Source organism: Pezoporus flaviventris, unplaced genomic scaffold (assembly GCF_033815535.1).
Source record: "Pezoporus flaviventris isolate CSIRO_AGI_PZ_B2104156 unplaced genomic scaffold, CSIRO_AGI_Pfla_v1 ptg000005l, whole genome shotgun sequence".
NCBI classification, from domain to species: Eukaryota; Metazoa; Chordata; class Aves; order Psittaciformes; family Psittacidae; genus Pezoporus; species Pezoporus flaviventris.
In genome coordinates this window covers 18864535-18885049 of record NW_026892553.1, presented here as the reverse complement: position 1 = coordinate 18885049, position 20515 = coordinate 18864535, and the positions used below count along the sequence as shown (strand labels likewise).

General features: G+C 46.5%; 1 protein-coding gene across 6 annotated transcripts in view; it reads right to left on the bottom strand.

The window, feature by feature from the left end:
• The window catches only part of FGF13 (fibroblast growth factor 13), a 241051-nt gene that overhangs the window by 50654 nt on the left and 169882 nt on the right, over nucleotides 1-20515 (bottom strand). For 5 of the 6 annotated variants that reach the window (XM_061446216.1, XM_061446213.1, XM_061446218.1 and 2 more), the window contains one exon: nucleotides 3312-3422. In XM_061446216.1, coding sequence (XP_061302200.1) covers nucleotides 3312-3422 — 111 coding nt within the window. Of the gene's footprint in view, nucleotides 1-3311; nucleotides 3423-5442; nucleotides 6114-20515 lie in introns of those variants that run through there. The other variant, XM_061446214.1, reaches the window with a different exon arrangement.

Below are 20515 nucleotides of genomic sequence, written 5' to 3'. Positions count from 1 at the left end.
GGCTGCCCTAGCTCCCACCTCCAAGGCGAGGGGACGTTGGCATCCCTTTATCAACAGCTATTGCTCCCACTGCCCAGCAGCAAGTCCAAGTCTGGCTTCTGTAACAGTGAGTGGCTTGTCCATGACCTCTGGCTGCTGATGGGGCCAGCAGCAGAGCCATGCAGCCCCCTCTCTGCAAGCCATGGACAGCAGGTCTGAGATGCTGTCACATTTCTAAGGGTTGACCCTCATATGGGCCCGTATGACAGGAATAGTGGCAAAAAAGAAGCCACCGGAAAATAAATTGCTTGCTACTATGATCAATCTGCGCTAGGATAAACTAATGCGAAGTTATTCACCTCCTAGCCTTTCCCTACGCATTTGTGCTGTTTAAAACAAGGATATAATATCCATCACAATGGAAAACTCGGTGGTGCCTAAGGGAGAGATGATCTTGGCTATGGCCCTTGTGCAATATCACCTGACAAGAGAATTAAAGCTGCAAAATGAGCAGCAGTGGGCCACAGCTGGATTTATGACCGTATACATTACTGTGAGGTCTGTGCCATCCTTGGCTTGGCCACCTGGACCTTCATGTGCTTTCTGCAGGATACTGTGTCCTACATTTCCTTATTTTATCGGTCTTGAAATCAATTTGTCTTGCCAAAATTGGGGGGGGGGGGGTAAATTCTGCTTTGATTTAAAACCTTGCCCTATTTAACACATGTAACGAGACAAAATCTGTTTCTCAGCCAGGAAATCCTTTCCACGAGGCACTTCCTCAAATCATGTGGACTCTTGGCTAGAACCAGGCTCTGCTGACTGCTACGGCTCCTCAGATCCATATTTCACTTCCTGCCTAAACTGTGCTCCAAAATCTCAGCTGGCTTTTAAACTCCCTGCGATTGCAGATGCCACCTTGCTTTTGTGACCCCTATGTGCAGCACTGGGTCTGCTCCCAACTCCGGAGCCTAAGGGCATCTTCAGGCAAACTTCCTAGCCAGTTCCAGGTAGCAAGCAATGGAGAGGACTCCTGGCCCCAGGCTGCTGTCAGAAGCAAGCTGGCTCTTGGGGGCTGCAAGCTGTCCCCATCCCTACTGTGGATAGGGAAGAATGTGAAGTTAAACAAGGCAGAGCAGGGATGGACATTGGCTATGGGTTGCTCTAAGCAATGCAGCTGCAGAGTCCTAGTGCTGTGCAACCACTCTGTTGGCCAGAGCTGCATTTGAGGATGTTCCTCTTACTAAGGGGAGTTTGAACTATTGCACTGCACATGGTCTTAAGAGTCGGTGAAGGTGGCAAAAGGGAACAGCAATGAGACCCTTCAGGAGGTACAAAGAAGAGAACACATTGGAGAGAGAGTCCCCATGCATTTGGAGGGGACTGAAAGTCCTGTGGCTTCCCCACGGTGCTATGGGGTAAAGGAGGGATGTGTCTGCAGGTATCGGAAGACAGGATTTTAGGGGGCCTGATCCACTTAACACTCATGGGAGCAAGCCCTTGAGGGAAGCCCTTATGTGGCCTCTGATCCAAAGCATAAATCAGGGTCTTACTAGCGCCACCAGAAATACTGCAATTAAGACAATTTTAGTACTGTAGGACATTGAGGTCCATACATCTACCTTAAATAAAACAGGAGCATCTACAAAAGCATGTGTTTTCTTATGATAAAACCCTCCTCTGTTTGGAGCACTCAGATACTGCAGCTCAGCTGCAACCATTTCTGGGCTAATTCCATTATATTTAAGTATTCAACATTTTGGAAAGCTGGTATCCAACAACAAGGAGGTTTTACGGTTTCCTCTGTGATCTACCAGGTTATGGTGAATTTAAGGACACAGTGAAAACAAAGATATCTTAGAAACAGACACGTTTGTACTTCTGTATGTTTTATCTTGTTTCACATCTCAAAATCCCTATTAGAGATTTGATTCTGAGCAAAGCATTGGAAGGAAAAAACGATCTCTAGCAGGTATTTCATGCTTTGATGGAAAGAGTAATATTTCTTCTAAGATAATTAACAGAATTACCCTGAAATCCTGACAGATCTGCACTGACTTTTAAAAAATCATAAATATGAGATCACTCACTTGAAAGAAAAGCAACGTTTAAGGTCCATAAGGATCATCCTTGGAGCAAATTCTGTGGCTCCACCAAGGAGAGCTCTGTAAGATGCCAGCAGCCTCTCAGCATCGCACCGACCCGGTCTTTGTGCCACTGGTAAGGACGGGACCTGGAGCCAGTGTCCCAACAGATCCTATGGTTAGGCTCTACCCTAAGGCAAGCACCTTCAGTGGCTGCAGAGGAGACCTCCTCCAGCAGCAGAGCCAGCTCCTTCCTGCCGCTGCTCAGAGGTTAACACAGGGATGTAAAGAGGATTAAAGAGGGTGCGGGAGAAGGGTGGGAGCAAGTGACTGGACAAATAAGATACGATACTTCCTACTGCATCTTGCGCTCACTCTGCCATATTCTACTGTCCTGCAAAATGAAACGATGGCTCACCTGCAAATGCTTCTCATACGAAAAGGGTGGCACTTAAATCTGTGCTTTTTAACTAAAAAGCCAGGTCTGCCTGTTGACTTTTGTTTTGCTGTCTAGTGGCCTGAAGTACTTCCCAAAGCTCTGTGTGCCTCCTAACTCTCTTTTCCAGAGCAGTAACATAGTGTAAGCTCTGCGAAACACTTGAGTGTTTTATTCACACACACCCAATCTGTGCTCAAGGCATCTCTTCCTGTTTTCTATTCATTCTCAAAGTCGAGAACCCTGAAAGACCCAAAGCTGGGGTCTTTCAAGATGGAAGACCCAAGGCAGAAAAGCGGGAAGAAATCTGCTTAAAAGCCGAAGGTATAATTAAGTTTAGGCAGGGTAAAAAATAATAGTAATAATAGCAAAACGTGAACTTTAAAGCGATGAACTCTCATTGTGTGAAATAACGCGGCTCTGGTTGAATGAGCCCCTCTTTAAGAGTGGAGATAGTGTTATTCTATTTCAGGCGCTCTGAGTAGGCGAGCAAATTTTCCCTGTTGGAAAAAAAACCCTCCTAATAAAATCCAAAGGACAGCAAAGAACTTCTCTAGATTACCATGGAGATAACATTTGCTTTGTTTGTCATATGTGTCATCATTACCTCCTCTAGTTCATTATTCTATGAGGGATTTTTATTGTGTTTCTCTCAGACCCAGTAAGTCTGGATGATTTCTGCACTTTGAGCACAGTGTTAATGCCGCTTCCACTCACTCAGTCATCCCAGGACAACAGTTTCCAATGGACCTAGATGGGAAGAATGAGACACCACGATTCACGAACACACCATTTATTCTCATGTCACTTACTATAACTACTGTCCTCCTCTTTTGTTCCATCAATTGTTCCATCTGCTTGCAACTGCAAGTGGTATCCTTGCCTGCTGTATAGCTTTGTTACTATACCTTTAAGCTGAGGCTCTGTAAAGAAACAATAGTGAGATTAATGTGGGAAATCCTGAGGTGTTGTTCCAAGCGAGCAGGATGCTAAAACACCAAACCTCCAGGTTTCTTCTCAAGGCTGAGATAACAAAAAAAGACCCAAACCAAAAGCAGGGCAACCAGCTTTGCAACACTTTTCATTTGGGAGACCACATTTATGCCTATGAAATCGATTGCCAAAATGATTAAATGCCACTTTCGATTGCAGTGTAGGTAGCACAGTAAAATCTACTCGCAGTGAATACAAATTCCAACAGTGTGCTGCTTGGTCTCAGGAGCTCAGCCCTATCTCGTTTAAGATTAGGAATGAGCTGGCAAAGAGCGTATTCCGCCTTTTAAAAAGGTGTGAGCTCTTAAATGGAGAGGAGAAAGAGGACTACTACGATAGCGCTAATAAGAGCCATAGTGACAGCTGAGGGCCTAAATATATAGCAGCAAACACTCAGCACAGGAGCTGCGGCAGTTCTAATAAACAAACCCCCCTTCCTCGCTGCTCTGAAGAGTACAGAGCATCCGAAGTGATAAACTGCTCAATGAACATATGGAAAACGGAGGGGGGAAACCCTGAAAACCAGCAATGTGTGGAGCTGCAGAATAAATATTACCATAAGGGCTGAGGTAATTACCTCATCAGCTAGGAGAAGAAAGATCAAAACAACGCATAGCTTGGATAGGTTTCTTTTTATCATCACCATCCTCAGATTCACAGCTCGAAAGCGAGATATCTCACACGGTTTCAGATCGCTCTAGACCACAAAGTACACAGCAACAGGACCTGCTGTCAGGTCTGTCATTTCCGATATCTAGGAAATGCACCAGGAGTAATTGCAAAAAAGCTCTACTTCCACTGAATCCCAATGACATCTGCATTGTAGTCACTGCACACAGTCCTGCCTGTCAGGAGGTGATGCACCTCCGCAGCCCGCTCCACAGCATCTTACTTACTTCAGAGATAAGCAGACTGTGAAGATACGAGGTGTCATTTCCAACAGCCAATGTCTGGATAAGAGTCCTTGTGTTTGCAACCAAAGACGTTAGGGAGCTCTGCTACTGTGCTTCATTTTAGTAGGAACTGAAGGCAAAAGCTTACAATAGTTTGTAGAAGTGTATCAGTTCCTAGTAACAGCCTTTAATAAGGGTACTACTGATGGATGCACAGTTCTTATCTATTGACTTTTTGACAACAAATTAATCCAGCCCTTACTTTGGCTTTTTAGCTGCAATACATCCCCAAACTGTTTGCAAACACCGAGACACCTCTTCTGTGCCTGCTGAGAAAGGCAGGTTAAGTGGCCGACAGCATCAATGTTTCAGCACAGCAAAGCGATAGCAGCATTACCAGAGGGTTTTGCTCCTCCCATGTACAAAAACCCCACTCAGATCAGGGACTGAGTCTTCATGCCTGATCTTTCGCCCCTCTGACACAGAGAGCATCACGTCTGCAGGGCTGCTGCAAGTATGGGATTCCTAGAAAGGAACAGGGCACTGAAGCAAAACTCTGGAAGGTGCCAGCGAAAGCAAAAAGCTTTGCCTGCAATCAGCAAATGAAGCACAGCTCAGGCATTCGGCGAAGCAGGAAGATAAAACCAGATCTCTAGAGTGCCAAGTTATTTAACATACAACTGAAGGAGGTGCATGTGTGGGAACTTCCCCTGCTAACGTCTCCCCCACAAATAAATCGCTTGTGTTTGTATATGTGTATGTGTAACAGGGAGCCAGGCTACTGAATTACCAATACATGGGTGCACACGGGTGTGCAAGTGTGGCAGATAGCAGTGGTGTGGGTTATCCAGATAAACCGGATGAACATGAAAGGGGAAGGGACCGGCATGGGGTACCCATGTCCCTCAGATCATACAAGCCAGGAGTGGCAATACCTCCACCTTCAGTATACCAACCCTGAGACACCGGTGCCCTTTTCCCCACACCTGATGCACATCCATCCCAGTTTGCATTCGATTAAACAAACTAACCCCCCAAAGACATAACCCTTGCCAACCTGGTCGCCTTCTTCGCCTTTTCTTGGAGCCAAAGAGTTTGACCCTGGAAAACACATTCAACTTGTTCTTGTCGCAGCTTCCCTTGCTCTTGCTGGGGCTGTTGACACACTTACAGGCATTGGACTTCTCCCGCTCCCTGGCTTGTCTCTTCTGGCGGATCAGGGAGCTGGCGATGGCTGCAGCCATGGCCGCCACCGCCCCGGCACCACCGGCGGGTCAGGCGCACGGGGTGTGCTGGCCGGCCACGGGTGCCGCAGCCAGCATGCTGCTCGGCCTGTCCCCAGTGCCAGGGACACTGCCGGGCGCCTCGGCCAACGCCACCCACCACCAAGTGGCTTGGGAGCCCAGGAGACACCGGCGGAATGCTCACACCGCAGCCCCGGCTCGGGATGCAACAGTTTAGCTCAGGCGTTTTTGTCCGCTGAGATCTTCCACCTTTATGGGTTTTTCTGATGCTTTCTCATTCCTCCCAACTCGGAGCAGGGGAAAGTTTGCAGGTGGAGGGGAGCGTTTCTACGGAGATGGAGCGGATCACTTGCAAGACATCCCTTCGAGCTCCTCCAGACGCACTATTCACATGCAGACAGGGCACATCCACTTGGTGCAAGATCATCGCATCTCTCCCAGCCCCGGTTTCTCCAGTTAACTTTTCTCCCCACCCATCCCCTCCCCATTCAAATCCCAGCAGACACCTGTTAGACTCCAGCAGGGGCTGTCCAGTTGCAGGGGCGGGGGTGTTCTGGATCCTTTTTCCCCCTCTTCTCCCTTAGGACGACATCCGAAGCAAGTGGTGGTGGAGGCGCTGGGAGGAGGTGCCGGTGCCTGGAGCCTCGGCTGCCTGCTGCTGAATGCCGCGGGAAGCCTCTTCCCCTCCGCTCCTCACGGGTGCCGCTGCCAGCGCAGCCTCCCCTCCACGGACGAGCTCTGGTTTTGCATGGCCACCCCTGTCACCAGCCTGGTCGCGCAGCCGGGGCTCCCCGCACGCCCGCTCGCCGGCAGCTCCGCGTCGCGATTGCCGCAGCCGGAGCCCCCGGCAGCGATGCGCGGACCCGCAGCACCCCGCGCACACACACCCGCGGGTGTGCGCTGGGTGCAGAGATGAGGCGACGCAGCAAGCCCCTTATCACCACCCTCCCCTCCTCCTCCTCCTCCTCTTCCTCCTCCTCCTTCTTCCCCAGCGAGCGCTGGTTCTCGTTGCGGAGGGGTCCCCGGGGTGCAGGCAGGGGCTCAGCGGGACCTGGCGCACCCCGGCTGCCCACCCTCGCCGGCCTCACGGGCGGGGGGAGGACGGACCCGTTTGTGACCGAGCCGCCTCCTGGGATGGTGCAGACACCCAAACAGACGTGACTGCGGTGAGCAAAGAGCTGGCACCGCGTTTGGGGCAGCGGAGCGATGACACCTGCCTGGAGCGGAAAGGCGGCTCGGGGGGTAGGCAGGGGGGCTCCAGCCATAGCTCTCCCCTGCCTTTCTTCACCCTTATAGGATGGCCCCCTCCCTGCCTCCGTGCTTTATCGGAGGCTTTTTGCCTCTCCCACCTCCCCAAACCTGCTCTCAGCTCCAGAGACTGAAAAATCCCCCCGAAAGACCAATTTTCTCCTCATTGCCATGTTCTCCCTCTTTCTTGTGCCTCCCCCGAGGCCAGGCTCTCAGTGGGGGGCCAGGCTGCGGGGGTACCAGAGCAGGGAGAAGCAGCGGTGCCGCGATGCTGGGAGCAGAGCCTGGTGTCAGAGCCTGGCTCTGCGCTGTGGTTAATGCCCTGCTGTAGTTACTGCCCTGCACAGCAGACACTGAACCCTGCACACAGCCACGCTCCAGGACATAGGAAGAAGGATGCCCTGGGGGTCTCTTTACAACCCACTCCCCCTCCTCTTCTTTTAACAGCTAGAGCCTAAAATAAAGCCCATTCAGGCTAGAAAACGCAACAGAGATTTGAAGCCCTGAAGACAACTATTGAAAGCATTTATCCCTGAGGCAAAAGGGATTCCAGAGGCTTGGAGGCACTGGGGCAGGGTGGGATGTCCTGTGAGCGGACAGGGAAGACCTGGGGCTGATTCCTTGGAGCTGAGCTCATCTGGGGCTACAACTCCGCAGGGCTCCACGGGGGCTCTTGAGACAGAACCCATGCAGGTGGGTTGGTGGGACAGCACCAGCTTCCTGATGCAGTTTCAGGCTCAGCCAGGCTTCCTAAGACACCTGCCTCTTCTTCCTCACCTCCACATGCCCTTGGCAAAGCCAAGGTGCTCTCCCCTCCCTCCCTGGGATCCCAGACAAGCCCATTGGAAACCATGCCACCCAACAGCTTCACTTCAAAGAGCTCAACTCAAAAGCTGTGTCTCTGCATTCCAGTCCTTCCCTGGACTAGAAACAGCTCAGCAGGGGTCCAAATCTGTTTCCTTCCAACTGGGAGCTCCTGCACCAACCAAACAGGTTGCACGGCCAGGCTTTCACAACAGAAATGCCCATAATGCACAGGTTTTAAGACCATGTCTGATTGAAAGTACTATGTGTTCTATCACAGTTTGAGACCTCGGCAGCTGACATGCTATGTTGAACTTGGCAGCCCCTCACGCCTATCCACAATGCCTCTTTTCTGCAAGAAATAGATGTATCCATGTACTCCTACACGTATAGGTGTTTACACACACTCACCTTTGTTTGTGAGGCACTCCATGGCATCCGCATCTACATATTAAATAAATCCTGCTCATTTCTTATTTAGGTTAAACTGTAGGGTAAAAATAACTGCAATTCACAAGTTCCACCACTACCTTCATCTGCCAGTCCACATAAGACATGTGAAATCCAACCCAAGAGACAGACAGTTGGCTATTATTAGTAATAACTCATCCTACTCAACTCATCAGTAACGTACTATGAATTTTGCCATCTTTCCACTTCCAATGCAGTCATGAGCGAGACTTGTTTTCCCTAAGACTCTCTCATTACTTTATAAATATTCCCTGTTTGGAAAAGCAGCGTTTGATCTTCAGATCAAAGTGATGCTGCCTCATTGAGCTCTGTCCCATAGGTCAGACGACATTTCACGGTCCCAATGACTAACCAGAACTCAGACTTCGGTTAGGCTTGACAATCCTAGGGGCAAGCAGGATATAAAAGCAGAATTTGGGATATCTTTCTGCCAGGATTCCAGCCCGCACGCTTAAAATCCATAATGGAAATTAATTTGCACAAATGTTCCTTGACAGATAACTACAGAGAGGAATAAAAATAGCCCATATGCATAATCAGATTTAGGTTTCAAAAACAGCCCTCCGAGGTTTTTTTGCCTGATCAGCCTCTCCATCTCTCAGTACTCCTACAAACATGTCTTCATTTACTATAAATGGATCATGAAAATGAGGATCTTGTTGGGAAAACGTCTTTGGTACAGGACCAGTCTTTGGATTACTTCAGTGTTACAGATATAAAAATCCCAAGGAACAGCTTTATTTTCTTTGAACAGCAAGAGCTGTTCACTCCCCACCATGCTAAAAAGGTACAATAGAATAACATAACATTCCAAGTGACTTTTTGAATGTAGAGGCAATTGGATACTCCTTGAACATCCATCCTCTTTCTTTGTGTCTAGCATTGCAATGGGGCACCCTTAAAGCTAAGGAGTAAATTGCCAGTCCCATTTCAATCATGAATTAAACACCTCTTAAGAAATCACCATGGAACTGACTTGCATAGTTACTGTCGGAGACGGCATCATAATGGACATGGAGCTGGGATCTGACCCAGCAGCAATTCCCCTGTTTTGACATAGACATGGATCTCACCTGATTTTGATTTATGGTTTTTCCTCCCAGTCATCTGCTGAGTTTATGCTGATGATTTTTAACATGATTCTGATCATTAAAAAAACTTGAACCTCCGGAAGTTGCCTGGATTGGGGAAAAGTAAAGCCTGCAATTTGGTACCGCAGCCCCTGAACCAGGACTGGCTTTCTGACTAACGCAGGACACGGTTATTTCAACCGACACCAAGTGTGCTGCCTTCACTGCCTGCCTCCTGCAGGAAAAGGCATCAACCTCACATCACTGATCCAAACTGAAGCACCAGTGGCTGTTTCACCAAATAAGAGGGAAGTGCAAACCCTCTGGATTTAGCTCCATCCTCCTTGAACCATTTGTGCTCTGGGAGGTCTCAGACCACTGCTGTTCCCCATGAGTTTGAATCCATCCTGAGAAGAATTATAGTAGGTCCTATGTAAACAGGTGGATGCTGAGCAAAACCAACCCTCGCAAATACTGAGACTGGATGAAAACCACAAGGCAGCTCCAGACCTCCCTGTCATGAAACAAGCATCAGGTTTTGACAAGCCACAACAGCTTTGCAGCATGCCTGGTGCCAGCTGCAGCCTGTGAGCAGAGGAACTCCTTCTTCCCCGCTGCCAGTCGCCTGTGCGGTGTTGGCACATGAATGGTGACAGATGTGATGGAGCACAGAATGGTGTGTCAGTGCAGCATCACCGTCAGAGAAGGGAACAGGTGGAGGAGAGGCAGCACTTTCTGGCTGCTTCTTCAAGTACACTGGTGATGGGCACATGAGCGATAGAGACTCACTGAGGGACACAAGTGCTCTGCATCATATAATCCCAGCCTGGTTTGGGTTGGAAGGGACCTTAAAGCTCCTCCAGCTCCAACCCCTGCCACGGGCAGGGACCCCTTCCACTAGAGGAGCTTGCTCCAAGCCCCTGTGTCCAACCTGGCCTTGAACACTGCCAGGGATGGGGCAGCCACAGCTTCTCTGGGCACCCTGTGCCAGGGCTTCCTCACAAGGAAGAACTTCTTCATGTCTAATCTTATAGGTCCTACATAAACAGGTAGATGCTGGGCAAAACAAACACTGCATGAAATTCAAGACCAGAAGGAAAATCACAAGCCAGCTCCAGACCTCGCTCACCCCAACACAAACCCCAAACCACCCCTCTACAACTACAAGCCTGAAGCTGCTTTAGTGTGTCAGAAAACACGAGGCTGGCATAGGATGTCAGGATTCCATCCCCAGGCACTTCTGCTCTTGCTGGAGTAATATGTTACTGTAGCTACAGAACAAGCAGAAAGAGAAAAGGTTCAGGACTCACATCTGTAAGTTTACATTGCCCCAAAATAGGGAATTCTTTTCTCAAAAGTGCCACCGGAATCACTTCTCTCTCTTCCACGTTGAGACAAACAAGACTACATTGAGCCGGGTATGACACAGCAGCACCGAGGCCCCCAGTGATTTTTCCCTCTTCTAAGTAAACAGAATTACCATTCACCAGGAAGCAGAGCTGCTCAGACCCGAGCCCCGCATCATTTAGCTCCTCTGTGAAGCATCCCGTGGAAATGACTCAGCCTTTCCTCTGCAGCCAGCTCCGTGCTGGACCCGGGCGCTGCAGAGCCCGGCTCACTACCCCTCAAAGCCTAGTTCTACCCCACATAGGAGCCAGATGAAGTCAGCTTGAGGATTACTGCTCAGTTCAAGGCGCAGAAAGATGTTAATGGACGAGCTGCGCCTTCAGGCGGCTCCAGACCAACAGCTCCAAATTGAGGGTATTTTAATCAACAAAGCAACTGGGCTACCATGAAATTAATCTCAGTGGTAAAGATCAGCTTCAAGAACCAGCTGCAGACTTTGTACAAGCTGTAGTGCTGTAAACAGAATTATTTTACGTTGAGAGAACAGGGGCGCTTGTGAATAGTGACACGGATGCTCCTGTGTGTGTCTGTGCCATGGTTCTTTGCACAAGAGCACCGTGCAGCCCTTCTCAGTGACAGGAAGCAAATCAAACTAGATCCCTGTGACACAAAAGCAGATGTGTCACCTGGACCCACTTCATCTGAAATCCCACTTGCTGTGCAAGGCATTAAACACCTCAGGTGATTTTTTCTCTTCTTGGTGTACAGAATCATGAATCCAAACACCAGGAGAGGCACCGGTACAACTGGTGCACAGCGGTGGATGTGCCAAAACTGGCCCCCATCCAGCAAAGAACCGAACCACGTCCCTGTCTTCGATGTGTGACTCATCTCCCTAAGACTACTAAGCCAGTTAAAAAATAATGATGTGCCTATGCATTTCAGAAGGTTCACAGTATCACAGTATGTTAGAGATTGGAAGGGACCTCGAAAGATCATCTAGTCCAATCCCCCTGCCGGAGCAGGAACACCTAGATAATGTTACACAGGAATGTGACCAGGCGAGTTTTGAATGTCACCAGGGAAGGAGACTCCACAACCTCCCTGGGCAGCCTGTTCCAGTGTTCCGTCACCCTCACTGAGAAGAAGTTTCTTCTCAAGTTTAAGTGGAACCTCTTGTGTTCCAGTTTGTACCCATTACCCCTTGTCCTATCATTGTTTGCCACTGAGTAGAGCCTGGCTCCATCCTCGTGACACTCCCCCTTTATATATTTATAGACACTGATAAGGTCACCCCTCAGTCTCCTCTTCTCCAAACTATAGAGACCCAGCTCCCTCAGTCTTTCCTCATAAGGGAGATGCTCCACTCCCTTAATCATTTTTGTTGCTCTGCGCTGGACTCTCTCCAGCAGCTCCCAGTCCTTCTTGAACTGAGGGGCCCAGAACTGGACACAATATTCCAGATGCGGTTCTCATGCCCTAAGCCTGTTCTCTGATCCGATCTGAATGAGTTTGCTAGGAAGAGGTTCACTGCTCTGACAAGAACTCAGGCCTCTTCATGGCTGATATGCCCCACTACATGCTCAGGATGGCCATGATGTCTCACACCAAGAACACCAGTTCCCTTTCAGATACTCAGAGCAAATATTAATGAGAGAAATCCCACTTCTGCCCCTTCCCAGCTGTGAATTCCAATTCCTTTATAGGATTGTCTCAGTTAAAACTGGGTTTGATCTGACCTGATGGTGCAGGCAAGTTTTGGAAAAGGAGGGCATTGTTTGAAGGGAGAAAAAGGGAAATCTTTTTGCCTGGGTTAATCCATATTCAGTCCTCCCAAAATGTCAACCGCAAAAGCTCGTCTATCCGGTGCATAAAAGATCAGTGCCAATCAGCTGGGAAAGGTCAGAGAACAAACAGAAGAGATCAGCTCCCACAGCTCTGTGGGCTCCCGCATTGGGAACACGTTATTCCAGTGCCCCAAGGGGCCCAACCTGAGTCAGGAACTTGCAGCAGTGACCGACTGATTTCTCTCTGCCCACCACAAAGCCCCAGCGAAAAGCACTCCCACATCAGTATGCACAGGAGTAGCTGTTCACTCACCTCTCAGCGTGATGACTCTTGGAAACATCAGTGTAAATGACAGCATATCATCCCTGAAATATTTACATCTCAGCATGGGACACGCAAGAAGCGCGGGCTATGTGCCTCTGTCAAACTTAACATAAGGCCACTTTACACATGACAAAACACTGTAAATAGGCTTTCGCAGACCCAAAGCAGGTTGCAGGGAGGTTGTCACTCCTCAAATGGACCTTTTCCCACCTTTTCATAGACATGATGGCTCATCTCCCCTCAAGAACTTGACAAAATGAGACTAAATTGAAGCCTCTGAGAGTTCTCCTCCTACCACTTGCACCCAACTATTTCTACCAGCTTCTCACAGCCGTGGTCCTTGCTTTGCTCAGAAGTTAACTTCTGCCTTACTTCACATCACCATGGAGCCCAATGCATACGATGGATATCAGCCTTGCTGGGTTAGTGATATAAGATCCATCTGTTTTCTAATAATGAAACCAAATGACCTATGCTGGGACCAGAAGAGCCTGGCTGTGATTCTTACATGACTGCCGAGATCATGGCACCAAGTTCATACAGACGAAGGAAAACGTGAACAGAGTTGGTCCCCAGTGAAAGATGTTGAGGAAAAAGTGCCATGTCCTGGCTGGAGGCATGGATCTCTTGGAGCTAGACTTTGCACTGGGACAATGCTTCTGCAAATGTGCAAGTGGGCATTGTACTGTCAGGGCACTGGAACCAGTTTACACCAGCAAAAATGCTTGTCTCTGTTTTAGTAACCAGAAGGAAGGCATATCCCTGAGGATTAGGAAAAGGGCCATGAGTCGAAACTTCTGTGTTCTGTCTCTGTCCACCTTGTAATCCTCATGGTATCAATAGTGACATATCGAGAGATACCTGCCCTAAGTTCGGTAATGCACAAGTTAGGTTTATCTAAGCTCATTGGACCAAATATCTGGCTGTACAACCAAGAAGGAAGAGAGAAAGGCACTTCCAGATGGCAATTCATGCCCATCCCCAAAAAGCACCGTTATTGTCACAGCTGCATGAAGGAAAACACCACCTCTGCCTCACTGAACTATTGTTGTAGGGTGATTCATATCGTAATCTACCTAATGCATCTTTACAGTAAATAGTATTTACCACCACCAAACCTAAGTAATCACTTAGCGAAGGTCCATGTAGCTCAGCCTCTTGCTTCTGGCAGTGCTCAGTAACACATGTGAATATAAACCCAGCCCGAGCAGTCAGAGTTGCACTTCCCACACACAGATACCTTCGAGCAATTGGCCTCGTGACACCTCCAGGCCTAGCAGGAGCTGCTGCTGGCAAGAACAGAGCAAAGGTGACATCTATAAATCACACAGGGATTTTGAGGTGAAAAATACAACGCGAAGTAAACAGAGGGGAATTCATCAGCACAAGTTAGACGCATGCTTTCTGCAAACAGCGCTCACAAATAACATCTGCCAGTGAAACCGGAACGAGAAGCACAAGCCAGCCTTTGCTGCAGTGCGTTTAAATAGGTCTGGAGACTAGGAAAATCGTGTATGCAAATTCGACATAAGCAAATTAGAAGAAATTCAGAGAAGTCAATTCAGAGAAGGAGGCTAATGGCAGAACAGCTGCTGCTGCTCCCAGCGTTCGCATTAGGCGGCTGGAACGGTTCTGGGGACTCGGCCCTCACCAGAAAGCACAGGGAGGTTTTGTTGCTATGCAGAGAAACAATGCTCAGAAATCAGAGGAGCAGAAGCTGCCTGAGCTGAGCACTGTTACTCCTCGCTTAAGTCCAGCTGAACGATAGGGACACATTTGTTGGTATAGCAAGTAGATAACTGTGCAACTTATAGCTCAATTTCTACCTAAAATCACCATGAAACTCATAGATTCATCTGCAGAAGTAAAATCAAATATAATGTCATGATTTTAATTAAACTTCCAGTCCACATGTGGGGCTTTCCCCACTCCTCAGTCACACTGCTAAATCACGCTCAGTTAAACTCACAACCAAGAGACCATACTTAGCAGATGATGATATAGCACCAGGATTTCTGTCCTCTCCCTTCAAACCTCTTCCCTTTGTTCATCATTCTAATTTTTAAACCTTTTCCTGCAAGGATCTTCATTCCTTGTTTCATTAACAATTACAACATGCTTTTAAGGAGCCACAAAACCCATCAGTATCTCAAGGTCCTTATCCTTTAGCTGAGGTCAACTTAATCCTGTTTACAAACAAGCTTGCTTTAGCTTCATCTACAACACAACATTCCAAGGCCTAGGAGCTGCTCTTGGGAAGAAACAACAAAGAGCAGAATTAGATTCCAAGGCACAGAACTAAACCTGCTGGACTGTAAGAAGCTGTCTTGCCTGATCTTTCAATGTTATCAGTTGATTCCACTCAGCCCACTGCAGGTAACTGTAATGAAGACCTCCTTGCATTTTCTTGTCTCCTATATGGGGCTGTTAGGAGAAGTTAAAGAATCTAATTGTAAAAATGTCTGTACAGGTGCACAGATAAAACATGTAGCCACACAGAAGTCATGGAATTCTGCAGTGCCCTGTGAGGCCTGTAAGTATTCCCAAAGAGTTTCCCTTACACAACTGGAGCAAGAAATGCGGATCCCAGAAGTTGCTGGTATCTGTACCTCCTTTGGACTGGAATTGGAACTGGACATCTCAAACCCTTCAAATACGAGTTCTACATTCATAATACAGGCGGGTTTTTTTCTGCTTTTTCCTGACTTGCAGGGGGCCTATAGGGATGCTGGGGAGGGACTCTTCATTAGGGACTGTAGTGATAGGACAAGGGTTAACAGGTTAAAACCTGAACAGGGGAAGTTTGGATTGGATATAAGGAGGAAGTTCTTTCCTGTTAGGGTGGTGAGGCACTGGAATGGGTTGCCCAGGGAGGTTGTGAATGCTCCATCCCTGGCAGTGTTCAAGACCAGGTTGGACAGAGCCTTGGGTGCCATGGTTTAGTGTGAGGTGTCCCTGCCCATGGCAGGGGGGTTGGAACTGGATGATCTAAAGGTCCTTTCCAACCCTAACCATTCTATGATTCTATGAAATAAGAGCAAACCCAAGATGCTTCAGCAATCCTGAGATGCCCAAACACCAAGGCATCACAGTAGAGCTGTTAATGTTGGGAGAAACTTCCACCCTTTAGGGTTTTTTTTCTAGCTCTGTAATATAAGAAATGCCTTACTCAGTGACTGTATTTTTAAACCATTATTGCCATAAATTTTAGCCTACTTAGAAAGGTCTGATGTAAAGTCTTTTCAGGAGGTTTTTGGCAAAACAGAGTTTCCTGTACAGGAAGCATGCTGTAGAGCATTAATTTGTAAACAGTCCCAGACCAAACAAATGGGACAGGTTTCCAGTACATTCAGTCGAAAAGCCAAACGCATAAACTACTGCTAAAACCAGAAACAAGAGAGACACCTAGAGATGGTTCTTGTAACGGCGCCGCCACGGGCGTTCACTTCCTTTAGCTTTGGTTCGGTCCCTGGTGATGCTCAATTACACCACACGTACGGGGTGGAATTAAGAGGGGGGGGGACCGCTGAGCTGCGGCTGTCCGCGGTGCTGAATCAGGGCACCGCTCCACCGTGCTGACCCCCCCGGTGCTAATCCCTGGTTCTGAACCCCCGTGCTGATCCCCAGCCCTGCTGCCCCACATCCCGCCCCACCACCGCCCATCCCTTCCAGCTCTGTGGAAGGAGTCCGCAGCCCCTCACACCACGTTTGCGATCAGGATCCACAACCAGTCACCAACATTTCTGTTGTATATTGTGCCGAGGTGACATACTGCTCAAAAGCTAACCTAGAGCAAAAGCTTTTGGTGGTTTCAGACCACATCATCCTTGCCACTATCAGGCTATAAAAACTTAGCCGTTTTTTGAAAGAGCAAGACATATACTCATTAATAATCTGGATTGCATATTAAGTGATTATATTTTGTAAATACATTTTTAACATGCCAAAACCCGCTGCAGATGACTTACTTCACATTCTGCACCTTATAGCCTTAGATTTACTATACTAATTTCAGAGAGGAAAAGAAACATGGGTGCCGCATGCAAAGTCATAAAAGTTGTTTGCTAATCAAGATGACTTATTCCTAATAAAGAATGATGTATGACCCAGACAGTCAATATCTCCCAGTTAATATCTCACTCTCTGTAAACACTGCCTATCACATTATTGTTTGATATTGGGGCATTTTCCAAGAGTCCTTGGATTTGTTTTTCTCTCCCAGCCGTAGGGCGTTGGTTCTTATGGTAATCTGATCATTTCATGTACCAAATGCAGAGAACACATTTTTTTTCTTATTAAAGAAAAACAAATTAATCCTCGTAAGCCTTCAGCTAAAACATTTTCAAAAGAATAGGGAATTGCTGATGGTTTTGTATTAAAAACGTTTGTGAGTTATTAACACGATAACAAGATTGTCCTCAGTGAACGTTAGGCACAGTACGCTTGTGAAAGGCAATTACAACAGAATTGGAACCATTGTTTGTTTTACTTTAAAGCAAGCTTTATACCTCACACAAAGCTTCAACACAAAATCACTGAATACATGGCATGGATGTTTAAAAGGCCATAGATTCAATCGGAGCAACATTTGAAATATGTATTAAAACAGGGCAAATTTTCCAGTTTAGCAGCTCATTCAATACATTTACAGTTCCAATCAGCAGGAATTAACAGTCACACCTGCCTTTTCCTTCTTCAACTGTGTCTTTTTAGAGTCACCAAAGAAAAATCACTAAGCCAAAGAACAATCATATTCTTAATATTAATAAATATTAAACTTTCATTTCTTTATATAGTTTATCACCTCTGCAGAGGATTAGCAGCCAAGAAATACCTTATCATTTTTTATTGTAAAAATATTGCTTAAATACATCTTACCTGAATAAGACTTTCTTAACCCCAAAGCCATGCTGCCTTACGAGCTGCTCCGACCCAGACAATTACAGTCTACATTTGGAGCAGACACACAGGGAGTAGATCAGAGAAAGTTTAAGGCATATTTAAAGTATTCTCTAAGGTACCGGCCAGAAACATCAAGCCCATACTCGCGGTATAGAGAGATCATTAATGGGCATTAGTGACAGACCATTATGACTTTCAGAGATCATTAAAGATTCATAATGTAGCTGTATTGTTCTGGCAACATCTAACCATTTCTTGGACATAAATGTACATTTCTCCTACATGATTCGCTTAAACTTATTATTTTTGAGTGTCAAATTTTGTTTTCTGCCTCCTAGAATTACAAAGAATGCCTGTAACAGGATCCTGTGGTACATTACGCCAGCCATAGGAGCCCGGTGCTTGGTTTAGTTGATACCCTTTATTGTAAGGCATTTTGCAATACGAATAGCTCAACCACATTCATGGGGTAGAATACGTACCACAAGTTCTTTCTGCTTTAAATAACCTGCATTACTGATATCCCGTAAATGTTACAAGTAGAAAAACCACTTAGAAGAACTGCATTTGCTAACAACACTGAAATAATTACCTTTGGAAATGTTTAAGCTTTACCTCTGCATTTCAGGAAAGCTCATTGTTTGACATTTGGATTCAGTGAAAAACATCGAAGATATTGTAGTTTGGGTCAACCAAACCAGCTACTCCTAAGACAATTTTGACAAATGAAGAAACCACTAAGGTTTGGGGTTGAAGATGTAAGCCCTGAAAACACTGTAGTCCAAAATGTGACTACAGTTAAAATTAAATCATGTTAATCAAGGGCTGGATTTGACTTTGCTGCTGCCGAACTTGACTAAGACCTTGTTTAATTCATCCTCCCTTAGCACAGCAAGATAAGCCCATGCTTACATATTATGTCAGTAATGAGATTTAGGCAATTTAGTAGCAGAGTCAGATTTCAAAGTCTCTAACTGTCATTTGGTCATTGTGGAGTCATATAATTACAAGTAGCAGAGAAGAGCTATTTAAAAAGGCTCTGCCTCTTCACCAGGAGCTACCACTCCCTCCAAGACATGTTTCCAAGTCACATGTATGTCAGCTTGCTTTATTTTGCGGTGCTGTGGACTGGCAATGAGCATATATCAACTGGTGTAGCAGGAAGAAAATCACTGAACTCCAGTTGAGGAGCAGTAACTTCTTAATTCCTCCAACAGACTCACTTGCAAATGCACGAGACGTGCTAAGGATCAGACCCCTAAAGTCATAAACAAGTAAACATCTTCCAGATGCTGAGCGTTAGGTGCTAAAATGAGATCAAACAACTGAACTCACTGCAGGATTTTAACATGATTTAGCACTTGTGTTGACTCTAGACCTGAAAGGTGAAACAAGCCAATTTACTAGTAATAAACAGTTTTCCCAAAATACTATTTCAGTGTTTACTGATGTACATTACTGCTTATGTACTTGGAATTCCCAACAAGAAGTATGCAGAAACAACTCCTGCTGGGAATTGCACAATCTTAGAATATTCACTGTTTATTATGCCATGATTGCTTATAGTCAAGCTGTGACTATTGCTGATACCCAAATACACTGTGCTATTAAAAGCATCCTTAATTACTGCTACCAGAAACAAACAGTACCAAACCAAGAGAACTGCAGTAGGGGGAAAAATGATTTGGGGATATCTCCACTTGGAAATGGCATTTGCACCAAAAGAAGGCAAAACCCCACGTGGAAGAAGTACTCAAGCCCATCTGTAATTACCTGCTGAGTTGTATTGATTTCAAACAACTGACCTTGAGACGATGGGTTCTATGTCACCCATGTCAATTATTGACAGGCAGTCAAAAGCCAGCAGTGGCTTTGCTTTCTGCCTTGCAATTGCAAACAAGGTTAATCTACTTGTAAATGTAGTGCTTTTTCTACAAGCACCAGTGCATTTAAGCCCTTTTCCCAAAGCCTACATGAATTTCTCATGGCAAGTCCCTAAAATTCCCACAGTTCTTATTAGAGCTCCAGTATTCTGTATGCTTCAGCTACTTCAAGAATGGTTTAAGCAACCATTTCTGCATTGAAAATGTAACCTGTGTCCAGCTGATCCTTATTGCCATCTAGTTATTCACTGCATGTTAACTTGATTTATTGAGTTTATTAATAAAAGGAAATTGCAGTTCTTGTCTAGTCTCCACTTTGCTATGATCACTTTATGTCTATTTATGTGCCCTCAGCACATGGCTGGAATGAGCTGGCACAAAGGAACGCAGCTCCTCTGAGATTCTTGTGTTTAGACTGGTAAAGACCTTACCTCTTACTAGAGTATCAGTTACCTGTGTGGGCTGTCAGTTTAAAACAGAAGGAAGGGGGATGTCCGGAATGATGGCATTTGCCTTCCCAAGTAACCTTTGTATGTGATAGACTTCCAGCCAGAACCAGCACATCAGTAAGCAACTAACAGAAAGGAGAAAAGATGGTTTGGGAAGGGCATTTACATTTCCAACCATCCGAAGAGGAAAATTCAAATTAACTCTCCAAAAAAGACAGTAGTAAGTCAAACCCAGTCCCTTGAAGGCACTATTTGATCAGTTCATCCATGGTATTATGTGCCACACTTATTCACTTTACGAGCGACCAGAACAGACAACTTCACCTGGCAGGTCCCAGTAAGATTTGCAGCTACATGTCACCTTACTGATTGCTATGATAGTGTAGGAAGGGCTGTATCAAGCCCTCTCCTCCCAGAAACCACGACCAGACTACCACAACGATGCTGTACCTCCCGTGCATGTTCTCCACAACAGATAAACTTTGTCTGTTCTGCATCTCTGCAATGGTGCATGCTGAAATCAGGGCCTAGGCACATCCAAAGAAGCTAACGTAGGCATTCCTATTTCAGTTAATCCTACTTTGCAGTTTTGAACTGATC